This window comes from Anser anser (assembly GCF_964211835.1).
Source record: "Anser anser genome assembly, chromosome: 12".
Classification (NCBI taxonomy): domain Eukaryota; kingdom Metazoa; phylum Chordata; class Aves; order Anseriformes; family Anatidae; genus Anser; species Anser anser.
Window position 1 is genome coordinate 5,452,312 of NC_139733.1, and position 25,783 is coordinate 5,478,094.

Sequence of the window (25,783 nt, forward strand, 5' to 3'; positions counted from 1 at the left end):
TACATTTTTCGATTAGCATAGTTTTCACATTTCTAATGTTTTATGTGGGAGGGCAGGTTAAGCTGCAGTATTCAGTAGTATTTTTGGATAGTTTTCCAGGACATTCCCAGCTCTCCTACATCCAAAGATTACAGGCAGTAAGTGCTCAGCAGTAGTTAAAAACTGAAAATGAGAATTGTCCAAACTCTAGATTTGCTATCACAAATCCTGTACTCCACTCCCAGGAGAACCTGTGAAGACAGTCCAAGCCAAAATACAGTCCTGGTTACTGTTTTTCTTCTTGCTTAGGTGGACCTTAAGCTACAGAATACTAGCAAGCATTTGACTCTTGACATGTTATAGTTTACATCTGCAGGTCACAGTCCTGCAGTTCTGCACGCATGAACGTGGACCCTCAGATAAGCTCAGCCTCCCAGTATTTGCAGGAGTAGTGCCAAATTATTTAAGCCATGCTGATAAAATTTGATGTGCATTTAAGAACAGTATGGCTACTGCTCAAGTTGAAATCAGTAGTTTACACAGTAACTCATCTTAAAGCTGGAGCAAGATGTAAAAGGAGCACAGATCTTACTTCCAGTGAGATCAGTGAATGATTGTGTTTTTACAGTAGATGGAGAAATGAGGAAGTACTGATCCATTCCCTTAATTTTGGGTTTCATTTAGTACATTAGCAGAATTAGACCAAGCACTAGACTTTTCCTTAGAATTTGCCCCTATTTCTCTCTTAAGCTAGTGTTGAAGGTTGAGATTCTGCCTGCAGGTTCATCTGTTTCAGTCACAACACATGAAATACAGAGTCAGTGATTTGTTCGCTGCGTTTTCAAATGATGGCACCCACCAGTTGAGGTTAGTTTTCATTTTGCTGCAAAAAGACTAAGACTACGGATGGCTTCAGGTCAGCTTTGTTTTCTAACTCTTGACTCTTCCACATTATAACAAGTGTAATGCAAGTTGCTGTGTTGTACCTAACTGAACAAAAAAGAACAAAGAAATAGATGGAAGACTTGTTTTTTTTTTTCAGGCTAGCAGCAGATGTGAGTGACACAACCTGACAGCTTGAGCTGTCAGTAGTAAGAGGCTATTTCGCTATTTCAATTACAGTTTCTTGTTCTGTTGGTAATAGCACAGTACTCACTAGATTGATAGCTTCTTAACCAGAAATACATTAGACAGTAAACAGAACTTCACTCCCCTTCTGAAGACTTTTGTTAGATCCATCACTTGCACACATAGCTATGTAATTCAAGTAGTAGGAAGCCCCTCGTGTTGGTTCAATTCCATTAGTCCTATTGGAAACAAAAGGCTACCTGGATGAAGAGAGTGAGTAGCAATAAACCTGAGGTTTACAGGTAAAAAAAAATATTTCACCTCTCCGGTTATAAATGTGCACTGATGTACATCAAGCGAATAACTCAGCAGCACATGACCAGAGTTCATAGCGTAAACATTTGCCAAGAATCCTGTTTACTGGCAGTTGAACATTAACAAGACTATGGTGCAGTAATAGCTTTTAAGCAGACCTCCTTGGCTGACCATGTATTTGCATTAATATGTATCATTTGGTTTTGGCAGTACCCAAAGTGTGCAAAATATTACATAAACACAGAAGGGAACATTGATCCCTGCCCTGTAACAATTAAGAGTGGAATGCAGAGGCAAATACTGAAATGAAATCATCAGCAGAATGTGGTTCCCGGAGTGTGGGCAGTTATCCTTTGTATTGATTTGTGATTTAAGCTAATTTTATCTCCGGTTACTCATCCAGTCTGTCATGGATGGAATTTTTACAAATATTTATTATGTAAATATTATATCATATAAATGTCAGCCCAGAAACCTGCTAATATTTGTTTTGCAAAACAAATTAAAAAAAAAAAAACAGAGGAAAAGTCCTAATGATTTTATCACTCTCCCTGTAGTGGAAAGCAGGTCACTTTGTGGTGGGAGTAACTACAAACGTGAATGAAGCCCAGCTAACACTGCATAGATTTCTGAGAGCTTCATGGAAAGTTGGACTCTTTCTCATTTTTTTTTTTTGACTTCAGAGAAGATTGGATTTATTTGAAAAATAGAGCTGATTGTCATGTGTTGCACATGTTACCGCAGTAAAGGCATTACATTCTGTAGATACTCAAGCAGTAGTACACTTAAATAACATTAAAGCCTTTCCTTGATGCTTCCTTGTCATATATTGTTCCACTGAGATTTACACCTGCATTATTTAGTCTCCTAGCCTGCCAACTTGTGTCCAGTTGATCATTTGAATGTTTTTGGCCATCTCACGCCAATACCGAGGGAACTGGGATGAGATAACGTATTAGTTTCCCTTCATGGAATTGTTTTTCTTAGTGCTATAATGTGAGTCTCTTTAAATTTTGGATGCATTTATATGTTATTTCATTAGTAGAAATCATTTAGCTTTATACATCGTACTTCCAAAACATTTCTATATTAACAGACCACTGAAGTTTACCCTATTGCCTCATTTTGTGTAAACACACTAGAAGAAAATGAAAATGAGAACGATAGGTGCTTTGTGAAACTGAAATAAGGTTGCTCTCCTTTTGATACCTTCCAACCTTGGAGAGCGCTCAGTTTAACCCATCAGTCATTTTCTGTGGAGACTTCACAGAAACAAACCAGGTTCTGGGTAGAACGAGCCATGAGTAAAGAGCTGGGGAAAATCCAAGGAAATGGGAGCAAGTATGTGTACTTTTGTGAAGAGGTAGTTTTCCCATGACTCGCTTCACCACAGGAGTTTATGATCACCACGTAGCTTGTATTCCCACCCTTGTGGTTCACGTACTAAGGCAATTAGAAAAGAGAGCAACAGATCAATGACGTGGGTAGTTCATAGTGGAATTGAAAGGAGACAAATCCCAGGGTTTAGGCTAATCATCCTAAACACTTTGTATCATTTGAGAAAGGGTAACTGGTTTTTTTGATCAGCTGAAAGGCATTTTAGATTTACAAATTGGCAATAAAATATGCCATATTGTTAACCCCTACAGACTAATAGTTACATTTTACTACAGTTCCATGAATTATGGTGACTTCAAGAGTCACAGAACAGAGTCCTTGGTCTGTTTTGGTCTGTTCTCAGATTTGACATTTCTTTTCCTCCATAGAAGATGACATTCATAGATTTGGGAAATACTCAGTTTTAATTTTGTAGTGTCTTTTGGTGCTGACCATCCTACTGGGATTTTGGTCTGAGAAAAGATTCCTGGGTGTGTTAGTTTTTGCTGGCCAGGTCATGTTAGATTTCTTTCAGCTCTACTAAATTAAGTTTTAGAGCTATTCAAAGCAGCAAAAATCTCAGATGTAAGCACTAAAATGCAGTCCCCACTGTGTACTTTAGGGAAAAACAAACAAACAAACTATCCCATAACTAGGTGTTCTGATTTCCAGCACAAGTTTAGCCCTCTGTATCCTTTTTATCATTTCATTTTAGTTTACTCAGAAAAGAGCAAGGTTACAAAATTAAAACAGACCAAGGCAAAGGGGTATTTGCCTTACATGGAATTGTTGCCAGAGCTTAGATGAAAAGAGACGGCACACATCCTATCCAATTTTAGATATCAGTCATATTAAAGAACCACTAAATGATAAAAATGCACTTCAAAAGAATTATTCAAACGAAAAAGGGTTGTGATTTTTTTTTAACTGTCTTTTAAACAAGGATTTCACCATGAATACTGATACAGGCAGTTACCCCTGTCACATTTGTAACTTTAGGTGTGACTGAAGGCAGACTGTCAACAACTGCCCTCAGTCAATGGCCAGTGGAAAGCAAGCAAACAGAGTAAGTTCACAAGAATGAGAAAAGTGAAGGCTTGAGTTAGTCAAAAAGGATTTTATGCTTTGCCTTGTTAAATCTGGTAGGTTTAGTCAATGCTTACTCAGTTCAGAGAACTAATTTCCTTCCCAAAGGTAAAATAATAACCTATACAAGTAGCTACCATTTTTCCTGCTTTTGCTTTTGTTTTTAGATAAATTTGGCAGCTGTCTATACAGTGGACTGATAAACTAGCTAAGCATATGGTAACAGACTCTGTCCTCCAGGGACATCCTCTGAGAATCTTTAGGAGATCGGATTCAATGTCACCGGGATCACAGATTGATAACAAAATTATTGAGGCTCTTTATCTTTAAAAGGTCATTTTCCATGTTTGTTTTGCAAGACATTTTTAGACTTCAGTTGAGTTACTTTCAGTTTGATTATTGAATTGAACTGAACTGCTGACACTGATTTCTACTTTCTTTCTGCCTCAAATTTACCAGAAAACTTGTCACAAATCTCTAAAGGGCCACCAGATATAACCACTATAACCAACAGGGGTTTTGTACACACATAACTACCAGTCTCCTGGCCCTGTGATAGTCACTTAAGATCTTTAACTTGTATATCTAATACTGTACTCTGAAAAACGTCAGTTGTCTAGCTCTGCTGTCATTCGCCTGATTAGGTAGTGCAAGTAGGTAGGTACAGCAGCTTCCCAAAGCTGCTTCTATCTAAGCCACTTCTATCTAAAGCTTACTTAACCCATTCAAAAATTGATATTACAGCTAAATTACTACAAGTGTACTATTTTCTTTAAATTTAGTCATAAAAATAACAAAATGTTTTCCTACATTTATATTTTTAAATTGTAAAGTCTAGACGAAGATACTAAAAACAGCAGTCCCCTATTTTAAGCTTGCATATTTAAACTACAATGTAGCTGACTACACTGTAGGAGTTTAAATCTTAAGTCCCCACAAACTCACTAACACATCTTAAAGTACACCCTATTTGAGTGTAATAGCTAGCTAAAAGGATCCAAGTTTCTGTAAATGTTAGCTTAGAAAAAGTACCTGACATATGACCAGGATTGGGGCAAGCTAGCAATCAATTAAAAAAAAAAAAAAAAAGACACTTCTCCAGACAAAAGCAGGGGAAAACATTAAATGGAAGACAATTTCCTTAGAAATTGTCTTTTTAAAGCATCTGACCAACACCAGCTGTGTACTTCCAAAAGGCAGTCTCTTTCCAATAACCACTAACAGCCAATTACTCTGCAGTGTTCTCTAGAGCAGGTGATGAACAACACCCATTTCTTCTGCACTAAATTCTGTAAGCAATGTAGATGTAAGGAGGTGATTTTGGGTATCTAAACTATTGCATGTGAAAACAAGGGTATGAAAGATTGTCCTTTGAATATGGCATGCAAACTTATCTTGACAACTTGAAACTACTTTTAAGGAGTGAATTAAGAGCTGCAGATTCCACGAGATCTTCAGACAGATGCCTACCAATGTCTTCAAAACTATCTAATTCCCACTGGGAGAAGGAAAAAAAAAAAACAAGAAAAAAAAAAAACCCACACCACAAAACTTGTGTGGAACTGGGTTTACATTAGGGGGAAATTAAGGGGCTATCAGAAAAAATACTTTCATGCAAAGGGCAGAGCCATCCTCATTATTCTGTATTTTTCATGTTCATTCCCTATTTCAATGCTGTGCATAGATAAACATTTTTCCCTTTGCAAGCAGTATTAAAATAGATCATTCTAGGTATGAAAAGTGGTTTGACACTTGGCAAAAGAAAATGCTATGTATGTTTTCTTAAGGAAGTGACATATTGATGAGAGTAAATTTGCTAATACAGCTTGGTGGTGTAATGTAAGAAACTCACCACGTGGAGTTGTGTTTGAATGGTGCTACATAAACTTACCGCTTCAAAACCTGGGAAGCCAATGCATGAGATCAGACACTGTTCCATTTCCCAGACACGATATACTGAGCAGAAGGTGAATTTACTTATTTGTAACTGTTTAAAGATTTGTCTTATTTTGTCTGTGTGGAGAAATGCTAAGATTTTTGATAGTCAGATACACTCAGTGCTGTCAACAAACTTTTCCCTCTTTTGTGCCTCACTCACTGTTACCTAATAATTTATATAAAACCCAGTCTCCAGAGGATGCACAACTCTAGAGACTAGATAGCATTCAAGTGAGTCTGGCTCACACACCTGTTGGGGAGAAAATACAAATCTCTAATTCATATTGAATTCATTCAATGCATTCCAAAATGATTTGAGGGGTTGAGAGGATAACAGTGTTAAAATTATTCTGCATTTTCTAGGACAAATTTGTTGCTGTTTTTCAAGGTTTCTTCAAGAGATGCAGGCTATACATTTCTAATCATCAGTAACTACTTTGCTTACCACAATATTGACAAGATCGTTTGGAATATGAGGAGACAAGGGAGCAAGCTTGCATACTACAGTATTTTTTTTATACTTTACTTTCATCTATTTATGAATTCATTATGAAAAATATTTTTAAACAGATATGAAACCTGCTTTTTGTTGTGAATTGTAGTGTAGTGGATACATTGTACTGTGTATCATTAAAAAGGTTTAATTAAAGTAAACTTCTGGCAATCTTTTGTTATTTTATACATGTACCTTGCTTTAGTTTATCAGAGACAAAAATCAAGATTTTAAGAAATTCTCTATTCTATAGTGCTGTATGGTCTTCTAATTTAACACAAGGTAGTTCAACGTATTCCGTTAAACAAGCAGTACTTAATTCTTCCTCTAATATCTACAACTGCCCATCCCTTACATAAATGCATGCACTTAAAATTGATTCGAAGTCTTCCATGTGAAAATGGAAGACTAGAGGTGTAACTAGGGGTGCAAATAACTTTTTTTCAGTGCTTACAGTCAAGTGTAAACAATGTGGTTAAAACTTCCTTCCGTAGGGGACATTTAGATCCTGAATTTTATTTGATTTCTGTAAATCAAACAAAGCAACACCCCTTTCTTTTTACATGTCCCTTTAATTCTAGCATCAGTAGATGAACTAAAAAGACTATTAACACCAGCCAAAATCTCTCCATGTGCACCCTTCAAAATGTGAACAGGCAAACTTAGTCAGAAAATGTTATGCTGAGAAACAAACAAACACATTTAGAAAAAACAAACCCCTGCTCTGATCTGTGCTGCCCTATCATTTGTAGTTGCATGCAACTTACAAATTAAAAGCATTAGCAGGTCTCCTTCACTATGTTCAGTTTCTTGTGGAAAAAAGCCAGGACAATTGTTTAGTAGGTTTATTACAGATGCATATAACAAACATTTCAAAGGCACTTCCTACATTTCTAGAAACCTTTCTTTGAATTATCTAGGACTGTGGAATAGTTTGGATACAGGAGGATATTTATAGCACAACCATTTTTTTATTGTTGTTTGTAAGGCAAGCTGGCTTTTGTTATGTAGCTTTAACCTGCAAAAAAATACCCATAGTTTTTAGAGTGTAAATTCACTAAGTATTTTTTTCCCCCATCTACGGTCAGGATCTCAGCTGTTAAACTAGCAGAAACACTTCCATAGATACATTTCCATAAAAAAAGCAATGAGACTCAAGTCCTGTTGAAAATCCATTTCTTACTCTGAGAAATATTCTTACCTATTCAACAGGTACTGCTTCTGCTACAAGAGGTTAATAGGTAAATCTCTAGTAAACCTGGGTGGATGCTTAACTCTACATGGTTAGCATGATCAAGGATTCAGAGCCTGACATTCAAGATCAAAGAGGAGGGATAACTTTTAATTAAGATCAGTAAAAGATTCTGGCTCAGCTGATTTTTAGATGGGTTTACTGTGTGTGTACCATCTGTGACATTTTGAATACCTACTGATCTGTTCTATTCACAGAATTGACCACAAAAATACTCTTTTGAAACTTTCAACATGCAGGCTATTTCAATGTTGAAAGCAGGATATATTTCATCACCCAAAAATCCGTCCTTGTGTATACAAAAGATCTGAACACAGACTGTTAGTCAACTATCAGAACCAAAGGTCTGGGCAAGTTCACATACCTTCAGCTGTCTGTGCAATTAGCATAATTTAAAACAATATTTATGTGCATTAATTTCAAATATATTTGCACATCAGGGTAAAAAACTATATTCAGATAGTATGAAGGTGCACTGTGATGTCTCCAGATCACTATGTGCTGATACTGTGCTTGGAGCTTGCTAAACTGCACTCTGAAACTAATTGCTTCTAACAATTAATTTACCCAGTTGAGATTCAGTTGTAGCTATAGGGAACAAATTTACTTACATTGGCAAAATCCAAGTTTAGCAACATGTTTCTGTGAATCTTTCTGTTAGTTTTCTATGCATCACCTCAAAATATTTTTTGAACAATAGCTAACCAAAAGCTGACAAATTGAAGATCTGAAAATACAGTGCAAAGAAAACAGGACTGTGGTATGATACCAGCTCTCTGCAAATCCATCCACTGACGAAACAAAAACCAAATGTTCCAAAGCCTTTCAACTGCATGACCTTCCCACATTTTACATGAAAAGACAACACTCTCACTTCCATGCCCCAGCTGTTTATTTTCTTGTTGAACAAAGTCCAAACAATTTTGAAAAACACACAAACCCTAAACATAAATCACAGCTCATGCCAAAACTGAACACTTCTGATTCATTTGAAATTATCTATAGGAAAATGTGTCTTTCTCAGCAGCTGGGAGAAGTTTAAGAGCACCAAACTCTGAGCTCACCTCTCAAATTCCTTGGGCAAAATTTCTCGGTTCCTGACAGGAAAAACTTACTAAGGAGGGATCGAATGCTTAGTACTTGTTTGGAATCAAAAGAGGAAGGGAACGAGAAGATGCTAGAATTTTAAGTGAACACTGTCTCCTGCTATTTTTAAGCATTTTGGCTTTTTCAAGGTCTTCCCAGCTTATACTAACCCTTACCGAGCTGGAGCTCTGTCCACGAGGATGGAGAACTGAAATATACCAGGCCTTGGAGAACTGCGTGGGGGCAATGGTTTCTCGTTTTACCACTTATAAAACATATATAAAAAAATAAATAAATAAAAATCCACGTTGACAGAAGAGAAGAGGGTCGCAACACTGACTCAATCTGCCTCGCCTGCCCGGCGCGGAGCCTGGGCCGAGGTAAACCCAAGATGGCGGACAGCGCCTCCCGCCGGCCACCCTCAGAGCAAACCTGACCGGGGTTTCTTACACCTGGAGAATCTGACACCAAAACTGGTGCAGATTCTGCTTCTCAGGAGGTATCCCCTCGCTCCACAAATAAATTCACTTCTTACTGACCTGCCCCATACTTTGGGGTTCAATATTCTTCAGTTTGGTAAAAAACAAAAACCCGACTACAGTCACAAAGGCAGTTGTGTCTGCAAGGGGCAGAGATTTTTCCAAAGGCAAAACAAGCCCCTCAGCAGGAGCTGCTCGCAGCTAGATATGGGCTGCACTGGGTCCATTTGAGAAAAAATTCCTTTGAGAAATACTTGTGACCTGTATTCATGCAGCTTTTCATAGAATCAGAGAATATCCAAAGTTGGAAGGGACCCACAAGGATCATCATTCCAACTCCTGACTCCACAAAGGAGTGCCCAAAAATTCAGACCATATTACTAACGAGCATAGTACAAACACTTCTTAAATGCTGAAAGGCTTGGTGCTGTAACTACGTCCCAGGGGAGCCCGTTCCAGTGAGCAACCACCCTCTCAGTGAAGAACCTTTTCCTGATATCCAAACTGAAATGTTGAAAAGCATGTACCACTTTGAAGAATAGTTTATGTGAAAAACAAAGGTAATTACCAATTAATATATGTTCATATTTATGGCAGATAACCCTGGACCATTACATTTTTTCAGCTTTTAGAAAGCATGCCACGTGCATCCTCTCACAGGACCAAGGCAGAAGTACTCCAGGAAAGCACCTCATCCACTTCTGCAGCTCACAGGTATTCAGTCTACAGGAGCATCCCAAATTCATACAATTTTTTTTCCCTGAAAGTCCTGTTTCTGTGTCTGCCCAGGACTCCCCTGTTAGTACAGTAAGCTGCTCTGTGACCACCTCATCCACATCAAGGCAATGTTAGCTATTACAATAGTAACTCTACTGAAATGTTTTGACACTTCCTTTTTACAGTTCTCATCTGTACTACTTCCTGAGTGAACAGGAGACAAAATTCAAATTAGAAGTGTCAGTGTAGTATCTTCGTTTGTAAGACATCAAACAGTATAATGAACAATAATGCCTGCTTTTTCAGCAGTCATATTAATAGAAAGGTAAAGATGACAAGTCTTTTGCTGGAATTCAGGAAAGTAGAGGGTAGGGAAGCATTTTGGCACAAACATTTTCACTAGAATTTTAAATTAAAGTGCAAAGTAGACTGGGACTCATTGAGGGAGGAACACATGCTTTTCTACTCACCTTGCAAAGTGTGAGAACCTCTGGCAAAGAGATGCTATACCACTAACATCAGTGGTATTTCAAATACTGCAGTGAAAGTGTTCAGTATGCATTAACACTGCAACATGGCAATGAGGAAACAGTTTGCTTTCAGGCTCCATTGCTAGGTCTATGTCAATTGTCGTTGCTGTAATAATTAGAGAATATAATTTAATTCCAGGGCACTTAGTTCAGCAACACTATAATGAAGTCGTAGGAGCATCTAGCAAGTGGGTGCTGTGAGGTCTTTCACATTCAGCTAGAGCTCCAGATAAACATTCTCAAAGGTAACTCACTATATCCCTTCAAATCTTTAAAATTTGTTTTTCATATTTCACCAAAATATTTGCCCGACTCACTAGTATACCATGACCTGTGTCTACTAAGCTAACATTTCTCTCAAGTTTTGTAGTAGTCCCAACATATATGTCATCTTTGTTCACCATACATGGTAACAACTACCTGGTTTTTGTTTTGTGCTGATACAGCTCCAAATCTAGTAGCACCCTAGAACACCACTGGGACTCAGTCATACATTCATCTGAAGAATCACATTAAAGATAACTCAAGCAGACTCGTCATTGCAAATGATTTAAAAGGACTACAGACTGAAAACCATCCTCCTTTTAGTGTAGTGAAAAAACAGTAGCCCGATTAGTAGCCAAACATAAGCATTTTAAGTTACTGTTTTCGTGAGGAATTAAGTTTAAAAGTATATACACAGTTCTTTCATGAACCTTTTGAAATGTCCATGCATGTTTTTGGGGAAAAAGAAGAAAATGGAACAACGTGTTCTTCATCAACTTCCACATTTTTATTTCTTGCTTCACTGATGGTGTAAAACGGTTTCCAATAATAAAGAGCTCTGCAACATGCTTCAATATTGAAACAACACATCTTCAGTTATTCTGTCATCTTACAAAACCATAACTACACTCTTTACTTAGAAAGATTCAGCATACTTTGCAAATAGTTGCCGTATTACAGAAATGTGCTAAAGAAGTAGATATATATTCGCTTGCTGTAACAATAAGGCAAGAATATGCAGCTATAATATTTCCCCAGTGAAGAAAAAGGAGATACACTGTTTGGAAAAGTTTCCTTAAACTTAGAATCCTGGATCAAGCAAGGTATGCTGAAAGTTACTTATGAAATATTACCAGTGCATGAATCAACAACCTTGATAGTTGAGAGAGGGATTAGAGTGATTTGCACACGGAAAAAACACAAGATAAGCCTGACTGCATTGTAGCAATTTTGATCTCTTCGTGACATGAAGAGTTTTCAGATTTTGAATTCACAATAATAAACAGTGAAGAAGTCGGCCAGGAAGTCATTTCTCTTCAAGCCACCACCTGTCTAAAATGGAAGACCCACAGATTTGTTTGTACAATTTCTAATTCGCAAAACAAAAAATAAACAAGCAAAACACAACAAAACAAAACCCATACCTGACTAGCTCCCTAAGGTGATTTCTGTGTAAGTTGACTTTGTTTTTAAATACACTTAATTGACTTATGTTTGCCAATCAATAAAGGACAGACATATCTTATCTCACAAGTACACTGTTACAACCAATAGAACTATTTTCAAAGATATCTTTTGGATTAAAATGTGTAAAAGTATTTTACAAAAATAAGGTGAAATAAATTACTTTTTTTTTTAATGAACAGATATAAAATCCATGAACCGAACACATAACATTGACACAGAGAAAATATATTAATTTAAAGGCCAGTTAACTACCACAGTGGTATGAAGCTTCAAGTAAATTACTAGGCACTTTTTGCCCAAATAACAGTCACACATTCAGTGGAGAAGTCCAGCTGAGAGAAATGCCTGAAAATTTCTAAAGGTTTCTAAAATTCTAAATTCCCCATAGAAGTGCAAATAAAAAGGTAACAACAAAAAGGCCAGGTATTATGCCATGCAGAACAGCCATTGTAAGCTGCCTTTCTTCTAGTCAGCTTTGCAGGAGTTCTAAAAATGGTGTTAACAACTCAACCTTCATCAGCTTATATGGGCATTTCTTTTACAGATTTACATGTCAAAGTAGAGAGGCAATGCGGCTACAGACATACTGCAAAAACAGATAAGAAAGGCTGTGGGGTTATATGTGAGTACAAAGAAACAGAACATACTTGAATTTAGCACTTATTTGAAGCAACACATTTGAAAAAGTGCACAGTACTTGCAGAATATGAGAAGTCTGCATTACTTGCAGAATACTGTGCTCATTACCGACCAATTTCTAATCGTGTGAACAACCCCAGCATCACAAATACCCCCAAAAGTTAGAAGCTAAATCTTTCAGCGAACAAAAAAATGAACTGTCACGTGGCAATTTAAGTACCAGTAATACACACAAGCTATTATGATAAAATAGCTAAAATATGTAAAAAAATGAATAGGATGAAAATAAAGGGCAACTAAAGCAAGAAATTACATATTTTCAAATACTTTTAAAAGTATGATTTATACTTAGATAACTTTATATTAAGTATATTAAGCACAGATTTTTAATGTATATAATTTTATATTAAGTACATTTAGCACATTGATCTGTGCTCATACATACTTATATGTATATAAATGTATATAAGCTTATATAAATGAAAAAGTAAAAAAAAAAAAACAACTTTAGAAAGTTTGTGGCATGATTTTAAAGCACGCTGTTGGATTTGGGGGGTGGGGAGGAGCGTAGCACTGAGTAGTCCTTAAGAAATCATGTAATCTCAATTAGGAGCAAAGTTCTCCAGATGAAAGATCAGGTCTACAGCAGCATCAACATCTGGTACAATATGATCTGGTTCTACTAAACCGGGATCAAACCTAAAATCTCTGTGGCCATGGAACACTGTTTCGGTTATGCTCTCCTTGGTATCCAAGGGTGCCTCTGTGTGAGGATTATAAACCCCAGTACAAACGAGAACAGACCTACAGTGAGTAGCAGCAGCAGATGCTAATTCATTCTCCCAACTGTTGTTTATTTCATCATCCTGAGAGAGAGCAGCAGACCCTCTGCTTCCAGCAACTTTGGCCTGAATCTGTGTTTTTGAACCTTTTCTGGAGTTCTTCTCTTCAAGATAGCGATTGTAAAGGTTAGCACCATAGACATCAGTCATGAGATTATCTCTGGAAATATAAGAAGTTTAGTCAGCAACACAATTTTAGTTCTCTGATTTCAATTTGTACAGCAAGACATTTTTAAGGGTTTGATTTAACAGTTTAATTTATGCTTTACATAACTTCATGTGGACGTACACAGCACAAAATCCAATCATATAGCTATTTTATTATGCCATTTCATCAGCTATGACATTTAATAGGAATAATCCTCCACACTGAAAATTGCAGACGTGGGTAAGGGGGAAAGGAAATCAAGAATACATTTCAGCAGTCCATGAATGAACTTATTATATTTTCAAACATCTTGGAGATTCTGGAACAGTCCCTAATACAACAGAGCTTTATCTCATTCTGTGAAAAGGATTCTATGATGTCACTACATGTACAGTAGTGTATGACCAAGCTTAATGACACCACAAATCAATTCTAGCTCTATATTCCTTAAAATCCCATTTTCTACTCAAAGCTTGTTAGGGTTATACCAGTAACTAACAAAACAGTCCTCCCACTGCTTTTTTGTTAAAGACTTACAGAGCATATTAGAGAAATTTTTAAAAAATGGACATATAAACCAATTTTTGTACTTCTACAGAAATTACACATAGAAAGAGCTAAGTATTAAGTTTCAAGATTAGAAACAATGAGGTTTGAAATCATAAAAAGTACAACAGCGCCAAGAACGTTAGGTAGTCCCAATGGTAGCATAATGGTCCCAACTAACCAAGTAAGAGCTGTGTATTTTAGTTTGCTGGTATTTATCTCATAAGTAATTTCCTCATTAGATTTATAACATCTTACCCAACAGCATAAAGAGTTTGAATAGGTTGCTTCCATTGTCTTTCTGCTGCTTGAGTCCTGATAAGGTATTCTGCGTACTGATAGGTCAGTCCACTAGGCTTGCCCATTAAGGCCTCATATTTCAGATCTTTGCCAGTGATCTTCTTATAAATGTTTTCCAAACAAACCATGAATGTTCCATGCCCAAACCTAAAAAGATAGAAAGACCTTGTGACAAATCAAATTTTATAAAGTATACAGCAAAAAATGAGTTTTTTTAAATGGATAAATCATATCCTGTTACCATGAGTTTTCCCTCAATTTGCAAGCAACATTTCCACCGCTGTTTCAGTAATAACTAGGTGCTGATTAGCTGAACAACGAAGACCTTAATAAAAAAAGTAATTGGGACAGCACAGACTTACCAGTTTTAAAAATGTAGCAATGATTTGCAATAGTGTTGCTTGTATTTAAGCAGGTGCTTCAGTTACAAAAGGGAATTTTTGAAATAATACCTAGCCTGTGATCTGCTCTTTGCAGTGACGGAACAGAATCAGCTGAATTAATAAACAGGAGAAGAGGAAAAGGAAAGTTGGAAATGGACAGAAGGAAAATTAACCTCTTTAACCACAAGAGTATACCAAAATCCACTCTGTAATATAAAAACTTGACGGGTTTCTCTCAAGAATAGAAGCAAAGGAGAATCATGGAACAAACTATAATTTTACAACTGGCTTTTGAAAACTCAATTATTTTACTCAAGCAAGCTGGTAACAGTGACAAAGGCTCATCAATCAAGCCAAACCAAGTCAAGCCAATTAATTTAGAAGATGTAATTTCATGCTTTAAAAAAACAGTTTTACTTCATTACTGAAATCAGGATATGGGATTAGGGATGAATTAATATATATCACTCAAGAAACAAGGAAGCATCAAAACCACTGTAAGAAGAATAAAAAGTTGCTATACAGCAATCCTGTTTTCTAGAGTATACATAATACTTTAGAAGAACTGTTAGGTACCTTCTTATGCACACAGATGACTATAGCTGTTCAAACCAAGTATTTACAGCCTAAAAAAAAAAAATGTAACACTGATCTAATGAGCACCAGAAGCCATCTGAGACATTGTGCTATTAAATTCAGTCTCTAGTGGCCTAGAAATTAAAATAATCTTTAAGAAAAAAGCTAAGAAGTTGGAAACAGCTGTAGCACTTAAGTATGCTAAAGAATTAGTTTTACCAAATCAACTATTCATTTCCTCTCTCTACCCTGTTTGTTAAGAAATATGAATAAATCAGCACACAATTATTTCCAGTACTTATTAGCAACAGCTTAAAACCACATTTTCCAGTAGGGAAGGTAACAGCACTGACATACAAATCCGTCATATTGTCAAGCTCAAATGAAAAAAAAAAGATTTCAGTTTTAACATGGGATCTTTGCCAAAGAACACAACTGAAACTATGCATCTTATTTACTGTGGATATACTCGTTACCTTACTGTAGTTGAAACCATTACATTCATATAGTTTGCTAATGTGCTAATTAGAGATGGTCTTTGCAACCAAGTAAGAATACCTGACAAGATCTTCTACCCAAGACCAAGCCCATTATCAAGTCACAATACCAACAATATCTATTTTGGTGTATGTTCAATTTTTACTATTTCTTTTTTCTTATGTTCCTTAAACAGTTCACTATGTTGTCTTCAGCTCAAAACCACTGCTTTCAACTAGCAGAGCAATGTCTTCACTCTACCAGAAACTGCAGGGTAGAAAACAGGAATACCAAAAAAGGACCTAATGAAATGAAGAAAAAAAAAAGGTATTGTTTCCGATTTTTTTCCTTTGGACAAACTCTAAGGCTCTCAAGCAAAAATTTCTCTATTTTGCAAGTGGGGAAACAAAAAAGCTTTAGGTCTTACAAGCACTTGATCTCGAGTACCTAATTTCCTGGATGCAATAATGTAGGCAGTAATAAGGCAGCATTTGCTGAAAGTACACTACTTTTGAAATGTTGTATTCAAAGCTGAGACCTACTGTGAAGCTACATCAAACATTTGTATGAAAATATTGATCATGGATTCTACTGAAAAAGTGAGGAAAAACCTACGGTACAAAATAGCATACACACATTGTAATTGCACTTACCTTGGAGACTGTGCTTCAGCTACCCACATCAGATCCATATTACAAGCAAGTACAGGTATATGAGGGTAATTTTCATGGTGATATGGATTTCCAGGATAGCCACTTGTCAGCAAAACATCTATGATCAATTGAAGGTTGGTTTCCCATCTGACTGGCTCCCCAAACAAAACAACAGCTGTAAGAACAAGAATTACAAAACAGAGTTAACCGGGCACCAAACCTCTGATACAACTTGGTCTAAAGAGGCTGAGCAATTAATTTGATTTAACCATGAACTGAAGAAATAGTCTCATTAACTTTATGTTTTAACATTACATATCCATTCATTCATAGAAAAATCTTGGAAGTAACAAGACCCCAGTGCAAAATCTATGTTTAAGAAATTATTTGATTTTTTTTGTATTGGCTAAGTTGTTCCACAGCACTAAGTCTTATGTACCTTCGTGAATTCTGTATGTTTATATACAGTACTAAAATAATCCATCAGTAATGTTATTTTGTTCATCTTAAAAACAAAATTGGGATACTGTTTCTAGACAACTTTCAGATCTCCAGTAATCACGATCTGGATTTTGTTTTTTAATCCTGAAGTCCAGTTTTTACCTTACCTTCCTGTTTTGCAGACAAAATGGGGATGTGAATATGGCCTACTAAAACAGGATGCTTCTCATACTACAACTCTGAAGTGACCCTCCTGACAACTGCAAGACCAAGACCCATTATTTCTGAACTCTTCAATTCATTCTTAATATTTAAAAGGAATGCAACAATAGCCTGTTAAAGGAAGATAGAAAAGGAAAGCAGACCTCACCTTCCTTCTGAAGCTTTAAAAATACATGGTTGAAAAATGCACATATAAAACAGTTTTCTCATGCTTTATACATCCCATATTAATGGCCAATGTCACTAATGAGGAAATTTTGGAACTGTCTCAACCAACTTTCTAATGAGGCCATCAATTCTAATTATAATGAGAAGTACAATAAAGGTATTCCATCTATTAATGGACAGTTGCAAGTTAAGTAAAGATAACTGACCCTCAATCTTGGGAAGCTCCACAGCAGAGGGGTACTGAAATAAGAAAAAAGTAAAAGTTTTCTACAAGATTAAACAGCTACTACTATTTTTAACAGAATAAATTCAAGTATAGTTCCCACACTTGCCTTCCACAACACTGACAGGAAACACACACTCTGTTTTGGTGCAGCTACTGCCCCAGTACCTAATGTCAGTTTACTTACAAATTTGCATTTCAAATTCTAACTGAAATCTCGTGGTAAATGGACAGCAGACAAGTTACTGCATTCTACATATGGAAGCTTTCTACAATCTATTCAACCACCTCTGGGAACATACAAAGCTTCAGCTGCTTATTTCACTTCTGTATGTTAAGTAAAGTATGGATGTTTATTTTTCTGCAGGAGTAACAGAGGCCTCTGTCATTAACAACGCATTTGAAAAATGTATTTTGAAACATATTTCTTTAACACTTCTAAGAGAAAATATTGTTAACACATCATACTACATTTATTTGCCAAACAGTAGTTTCATGATTTCATGATTTACTTGTCATAGCCACAAACACATGAACGTTTTCCTGAACTCTAAACGTGCATGGTTGAGAAGCAAGGGAAACATTGATATAATTAAGTTAAGAATTGTATGAACCACAACAAAGAATTTCTTGACTATCCATTGAAAAAAAATCTTCATTTACTGACCCTGCATATATTCAATATATGCATGCATTTGTTGTGTATGCATACATTCACTTCATATTGAAATTCTGCAAAATTCAATTGAAACCACGCTGCTTATGTAAACTAACAGTATGTACTGTTAATATTTAAATATGCTAAAATAATGGTATAAACAAGACAAGCAGTCCTTTGGAGAAAATTTAGTTATCTGCAAATCATTCTTTACAATCAGATCAACCTCATAGCCTAAAACAGTACCAAGACCATCCCATACTGGAAGAAAAAGCTAATTTCATCTTCCATACATTCACAGAAACCAGTAAGCTTTCTAAAACTGATTTTTAATTAGGTATCTGTAATAAGTTATAAGTTGTCTCACAACCGTAAGTTACAAAATGTAAAGATTTGTTATAAAGTTAACATTAACAGAAAAAAGTCTATACAGTTGTTGTTAAAAATGTTGCAATAAAACAAATAGGGAAACAGGAAAAAAAAGCTAAGTCAAAATGCAGCATAAAACAACAGCATTAGATCTGTAGCTTAAATATTGACCTCTACTGTAGGATGTCATGTAATGATCAAACAAAAAAAATTTAAAACAGAACACAGACTCACCGAAATATCAGGTGTTCTGTCGTGGTCAACTACATCTAGCAAAGGGTATTTCTCCCGCAACGTTTCAATGGTGATGGGTTGACTGAAACCAAGACTGGGAAAACACCAGTTAAGGATACAGAATTGCTTACATTCAAAGACTTTTAAAAATCTATAATTCAATTTTAACATAAGCAGTTTATCATCTAGTAAAACAAATTATTTAGGAATAAAAGCAACATATTAAAGACTTTTCTTTCATGAGATAAAAAGATGATCATTCCATTCTTTATATACAGAAGACCTGTACGCCTGAAATCTTGAGAAATTACATAGAGAGCTTGCTCAAAATATGAGATTAAAAGGAAGAAGCCACCTAACACCTGCAATATTCAAAGATTATCTTTACATAAATACAAAAAAGTTCATCTGATGGCAACACAACAGGTTATGTAATCCTTACAGGAAAGAAATATGATCTTTCTGAGGAAAAAATACTGTCCCCACAAACCATGCTTTCCTTAGGCCATTATAGCTGCAGATGTATTTTCAGATAAACATAGTAAAGCTCAGTCTACTGCAAAAAAATGAACTGACCAATAAAGGTTAATTATGCCCTACAGGTAGCGAAGATAAATTCAGAAATACACTAAAAAAAAAAAAAAGGAAAGGATAAAAAAAATGGAGAAAATTTCCAGATTTGCATAGTAGTTCTCTTAAATGCAGATATATCCCATTCATTTTAACTTACTTAGCAAGACAATAATCAAACTCAAACTGCTCATTTGTGCAAAAAGCAGTTGGGATGCTATTTGCAATACTACTAAGACTTCTGCAATGAATATGCAAATAAGAGCTATTTATATATATCAATTATACAAACTAAGCCACCTGATTTTGTATTAGAATTAACACTATAGGCCACTTGTAAAGTTGTTTGAAAATAAGATTATCCCCTATAAGAATGCTATCCAACATGTACACTTTTTATTTGCTGAATTCAGTCCTGTAACACACTTAACATGTCTAACAAATTTTGGCAGGTAACTGGAATGTTCCTTCAGTAATTTTTCTCATCTTTGAGTATGAAAGCAAACTTAGAAGTTGCATCTACATTTTTTATAGCTTATGGTTTAAAAGTACAGAAGGGAGTTACTGAAAGCATGAGACAACTTAAGGTCATTAAGTCAGAAGCTTCAACAGCACAATTATATCAATGTAATTAAAGTTCTTTTTGACAGTTAGTACAGAAGCTGCAAAAATATTTTCAAGTACAGGTTTACTCCAGATATTGGTTATGAAAACAATATTACCTGGACTCAGATGCTTACAAAAAGGAAAAAAAAAAAAAAAAACAAAGCACAAAAGCAGAACCTACACCCTAGCTAGTAAAGCTAAGAACACACGTTTAGCAGGTTATCTGTTAATCCTGCGACACTCTCCTTTACAAAGCAGATCTCAAGCTGCTGAGTTAAAAGGAAGGTGTGGTAAATAACGGATAAATAACACCCCACTCCACTAGCGGGGGATAACCTACTGGCACATGACCTGAGCAGGCTGGCCTGAAGAAGGTAACAGAAGATGAGAGAAACACAGAGCAACAAACTCAGGCTCTGAAATACCATTCCCAAGATAAGGCTAACTATATATATCATTTACTACATGATACTGTAGAGTGCCATGCTCTCATCTCAAGAGGATAAAGGTTGGACCAGATGATCTTAGAGGTCTTTTCCAACCTAAATGATTCTATGATTCTAAGAGGGTACAAACCCTTTGTGCCAAAGGATCATTTACAAATATATGCCAAAGAAACAATTCTTTCTTCCTTTCACAGTAAAAAGGCATGTAACAGTAAGGTGGAAAAGTGCAGAATAAAGTAAAGCAACAATCAACAAAGCAACCGTTTTCAAAACATACATTTGACGTTAGAGTAGGAACTACCATAGCTTAGTAATGAATTCTTAATACTGAATTTGTAGTGTTGAATTATTTGGTCTTCTGAACTTGATTAAGGAAAATACTTGAGCAGAAAGTTGCCTTTTTTTTTTTTTTTTTTTAAAGATACTCTTGAGCAATATCCAGAAGCGGTCCTTGTCCAGATACAAGAACACATTTTTCATGATAACGTTTGAACATCCGCAGAGGACTGTGTGACATCATTACTTGGTCTTGTGAAATCTGTTTGAAATTTAAGAACAAAAGGAGTTTACTGGATTTCAGGTAAGTGATTTATATGTAGATTTAAATAACAAGTGTGACACATTCTATGAATTACAAAACAATCATACATATTTGTATAAAACCCTACCATATCTTTTTTTTTTTTTAACTAAATTTCACAGTTGAAGTATTGATAACATCCCCCTCTCAAAAAAAACATACATTGCTAATTGACATACACATCCCTTTCTGCTTCCGTAATTCTTCTATTCCACATCAACACAAGGTTTTCTCTCCTAGTTTTACAGAGTCATCAAATTAATTTAGAAAGCAAACAAGGAAGATGAACCAGCACTGCTCTAGTTCTAATTGCGGTAGATTTGCTAGACTGCAGCATTGATTTTGTTGTATTAGAAGACCTTCTTCTCCTAGTTTACATATCCATTCCTTTAATAGCTATGAAAACAGTAAAATGATTATCCTAGAAGAATTCCTACTACAAATTACTATCTACTACTACTACAGATCAAAAAAAAAATCCAGAAATAATTCAGATATCACATTTTACCCACAACATGTGTGATTTTCTATTGATGTAGACCCTTACTGAAAGAAAAGGCACTGCAGAACTAACTTTATGGCTTTATCTTAGTAATGCTCAAACATTGTCCTCAACAATGCACCTGCAGAGCCCAAAGACTGGAGGGGAATATTTTTTTTTACCACTTGTACCAACGACAGATAGGAGGCTCCAGTCTTCACATTATCACTGAAGACATTCAGCTTGCTAGAGCAGCATTTCATGTTACTGGCACACATTTATTTTTATTCAGAAAGAGAAGGCAAGTTTTAGTCCCACAGTAATAATTTTGCAAAGAAATACCATTGCTATTGGAAATATCAGTACCTTTACCAACGGAAATACCATTGTCATTAGCTTCAGACAGTATTTTTTACTTTTATAATACTTCCAGCAAAGCATTTCAGAGGGCTTAAGGGAAAAGCAAAACTCACTGAGCAGCATTTAATGGAATATAATACATTTGACAATCACTGAAAGCAAATAACTAAAGAAATAGGATTTAAGCTACTCACTGGAACTCCCAGTATATGAGACAACTGATCAGCTTTTTTCTGGCGAAGGCAATTCCCTGCATTGGTGACAAATACTACAGGCACCAAGAATTGTCCCTGAGAATTAACTAGCTTTTGAAAGGCTGTTTTTGCAGCAGGTATTGGAGTCTTTCCTCGTACCAGTACACCATCAATATCAAAAAGAAACCCAAAGGACGGCAGAATGTTGAGCTGCAAGAAGAAATTGAAAAGAAAGAGTATATTAGTTATGTCCATACGTATACATATTTGATAAAATATGCAATAGCTACACTGCAGTTAACACACACACTTCCACAGGGAAGGAAAGGATCTTTCATTTTGCCCTTTCTAATATGCCTTATAGGCATACTTACATGATACAATACTACTTGAAGGGACATACTGACAGAAATCCAGCCCGCTGTGCACTGCGAAGGGCATTTTGCCCATAAAAGCATCACTTTGTCCCTCATCAATTATTCACTGGGTACATCTTTCCAGCAGCTGGGTACAGCAGAAATGGACACTGCCATCACCATAAGAGACAGGAGAGGTAGCTACACTCTCCTTGACAAGTTCTCACTGCTGTCTTCTCTAGAAGACACAAACTGCATTTTCAAAACCCATAAGTGAGAGCATATTCCCCTACAAAGCCCCATTTAATAAGGTCAATATTTTAAAGGTATCGCAGTGTCATCGATTTTATAGAGGCAGTTTTGTCAATCAGCCTTACATCCACAAACTCCCGCTGAAACCCTCTGCTTTCTCTCCTCTATAATCATCGACTGCTATTTAAAAACGAAACAAAAACCCTGCAACCACATTCTTGGTGTAGGCTGCCGTTCAGGCCCGTTCCAACCCAAACCATTCTGTGGTTCCACTTCAGGAGCGCTGCACCAGAAATAACGCGGCTGCAGCACAAGTGACACCACAGGCTTGCTGATAACCATACAGCAGTCTTTTTAGTCTTTTTTAAATAGGGATGTGAAATTTCTGAAACCAGGCTGTAACACAGTCACAGTAAATGCTGTTCTTCTCACAAGTTTAGCTGTCTGAACATACCGTAGATGAAGAACGCGAACTTTACGGTAGCAGCAATTTGCCTGTTACAGCTCCATCAGGGGAAAGGAACTGAGAAGCGACTTCCCAGCGGGAAATAACGGAACAGAGCGGCTCACGCCTCGCTCAGACCGGGAGGGAGCCGCTTCCCTCGCGCACACCGGGAAGGCGCCGCCTCCTTCAGGCCGCCGGTTCCACAGGCCGCAGCCCCGCGGGAGCCCCCGGGCCCGGCTGCAGCCGCTTCCCGGTCCCGCCCGGTCCCGCCCCGGCCCCTCTCACCTGGCCGCCCCCGCTCCCCTCAGCCAGCGGCTCGGGACCGCCGGCGGGGGCGGCGCGGGGCCCGCTGGGCGCCGGGAGCCGGAGCGGCCGCCCCGCGGAGCCGCCCCCGAGGAGGCCGCGGAGCGCGGGCAGCCCCCGGCGCATGGCGGCAGCCCCCGGGCACGGCCGCCGCCCCGGCCCCGAGCCGCCGGCCCCCGCACCCCGCCGGCCCCCGATCCCCGCCCCATGCCGGCTTCTCCGCCCCGGGCGGGCGGTGCCGACGAAGCGGGGAGCCCCGCCCCGGTAAAGGCCCCGCCAGGAGGGCCCGGCTTCAGCCGGCGGGAGGCGAGGAGCGGAACCCAACTCCCCCGCCGGGGGAGCCCCTCGGCCTGTCCGCTCCTCCCGGCGCCTTTCGAAACAGTAATAAGTGCGCCGTGTATGAACACGCTGCGGTCCGTGAAGTGAGGAACCAAACACAAAATACCATTAGTTAACGGATACCCCGCAAAGCTCTCTCTCCTTATCTTCCTCATCTGCTAATACGGATTAAGTAAATCCATTTATTTCCTCGTTCTCCCCCCTAAACACTCCAGGGAGAACCTGATCGTCCAGTGACTGCGCTGCACTTACCACGACAGAGTAGGGAAGGTGTCTTCTGTCGGCACCACTCACTCACGGGGTTGGCATTAAATGAAACAAAGCTGCATGCATTTCTAGATCAGAAAAGCGCACAGAAAATGATGCAGAGAACAGAACTGTTAAAACATTCAGGAAGTTATTCCCTCAAATCCCAAGCCAAGACCATGCACAGCGCAGAACTCTGAAGCGGAAAAGAACACAAGCATTGTAAAATGATTCTTGTCACCTAGCCGTGTTCAAAGCTGAGGTATTATACCAATGGTGGAGTTACAAGCCTGGTAAAATCTACATCTCTACAGTTGCACACCCAAAGTAAGAGTTAATGCAGGCATACGACACTGTTGCATTCTCTAGGACAAACTACAAGTTCAGTTTCATGTCTTTGGCTACAGAACTGTCCCAGCCCTAACTTCACCAGCAATGTAACAGTCTGTAAAGCAAACAAAATATAGGTATTTTGCTGTAGGTCACTGCCAAGAAACAATTATTCTGCAATTTGTTGGCTCAGACATGGCTAAGGAGAACATTCCACTTAAAAACACTTAGCATTCAGAGCTGCACCGTGCTTGGCACAGAGGGTTCAACCAGCTGCCATTTTGCATTGCACAGTTCCAGATTGCATTTTTATACATATATTTACTTTGCCTTGGTCAGTGGAGATCAGCATTTGCCTTCAGTACTTCTCTATTTATTATATTGGTCTTGCTCAGGACTGTTAGAAACTCTCTTGAACACAAATGCAATTACTATCTTGTCCTGATTTTTTCATCATTCTTCCTGTTTATTCATTTTTATGCCTTTTCTCATTATCACATTGCCCTAATCTGTCCATTTTTGTCTTTCATGCTATAGATGTGTATGGTGACAGAAAGGACCAACCATAGCTATTACCAAACTGAATCAGGCCATAATAATTGTTTGTTTTTTCCTCCTCTAAATCTGGTTTGGTTATCTGCAGCGTATAGCTTAGCAAATCTGCAGCAAGACATGCATTTTTCTTACAAGCACTGCTCCACTAGAAAAAAAATACTAAACAAAGAAAAGAAAAAAAGGACAGTCTAATAGAAGCATGGTTGGCAAGGGGCTTTTTACAACCAAACTTTAAATGCCTTTTTGGCAAGGCCATTTGGCAGCTCTAGTTTGTTTATTTTTGTTTGCCTTTTCGTCATACTACCGTTTGGTGACTAACACTCCTGAAGCTTGATAAGGACTTAACAGCCAGCCTGCCAATTTATTAAGCTCCAGGAATGCCGTGGCTTAGTGCCAGGCAACAAAGCCCTTAGCTTTCACATACTAATCTCTTCCATAGGTGAAGTACGCTACTCTGATCCAGTCCTGCCTGTCCATAAACCTGTTAGCACATCCAACATGAAAGGAGCCTAGTCTTTCATTCTTGGTGGTCAGACATTTCAGGGAAGAAACTCTAGGAAAGTGTTATCTTTTACAGCAATACAAATAACCTGTGGATAAAGTACATTAGCTTTTCTAAAAGCAAGACTAGAAAACGCTCAAGAGGCAGCAGCACAAAGTAAAAACAGCTTCAGAAAGATACTTGCAACTCAGAGAACACAAAATTGAGTCAGAAATGGAGCAGTATGCTGCTACATTACAATATAGAGCTGAATATTAAAAGCATCTAGAAACTCTGTAGTCCCTGATGTGGTTAGTTGTTTACGGTGTATTCCTTAGATAGCACTTCTACTCCACCGCTACAAAAGTCAAATTTAAAGTTTCATTCAGACTTGTATAACAATGTTACTCACTCAGACCCTAAACAAGCCCTCTGCTGTGATCTGCCTCTTTTCACGTGATACACAAGCTGTGAGCAGCAGGGGACGCCCAACTTCAAATCCTGGTGTGGATGACTGTTTATGACCCTATTCTTTGACTATGATTAGGGTAAAGAGCACAATCCTTTGAACTAGAATGAAACAAGACA

The 25,783-nt window shown here is 37.6% G+C and overlaps 1 protein-coding gene across 7 annotated transcripts in view; it reads right to left on the reverse strand.

The window, feature by feature from the left end:
• LOC310880522 (haloacid dehalogenase-like hydrolase domain-containing 5) overlaps positions 1 to 23,406 on the reverse strand; it is a 36,601-nt gene extending 13,195 nt beyond the window's left edge. Inside the window, exons 1-9 of one of the 7 annotated variants that reach the window (XR_014571740.1) lie at positions 23,227 to 23,406; positions 21,889 to 22,098; positions 20,699 to 20,811; positions 18,652 to 18,745; positions 17,374 to 17,407; positions 16,337 to 16,511; positions 14,206 to 14,394; positions 13,220 to 13,413; positions 10,261 to 10,426 (exon numbers count right to left, since the gene is read on the reverse strand). Coding sequence is in view for 5 of the 7 variants with exons in the window: in XM_083796444.1 (XP_083652570.1) it covers positions 13,014 to 13,413; positions 14,206 to 14,394; positions 16,337 to 16,511; positions 17,374 to 17,407; positions 18,652 to 18,745; positions 20,699 to 20,811; positions 21,889 to 22,098; positions 23,227 to 23,370 (1,359 nt within the window). In the remaining 2 variants the exon portion in view is untranslated. Of the gene's footprint in view, positions 1 to 8,770; positions 10,427 to 11,070; positions 13,414 to 14,205; positions 14,395 to 16,336; positions 16,512 to 17,373; positions 17,408 to 18,651; positions 18,746 to 20,698; positions 20,812 to 21,888; positions 22,099 to 23,226 lie in introns of those variants that run through there. The other 6 variants (XR_014571741.1, XM_083796446.1, XM_083796447.1 and 3 more) reach the window with 6 other exon arrangements.
• Between the last annotated feature and the right edge of the window lie 2,377 nt (positions 23,407 to 25,783).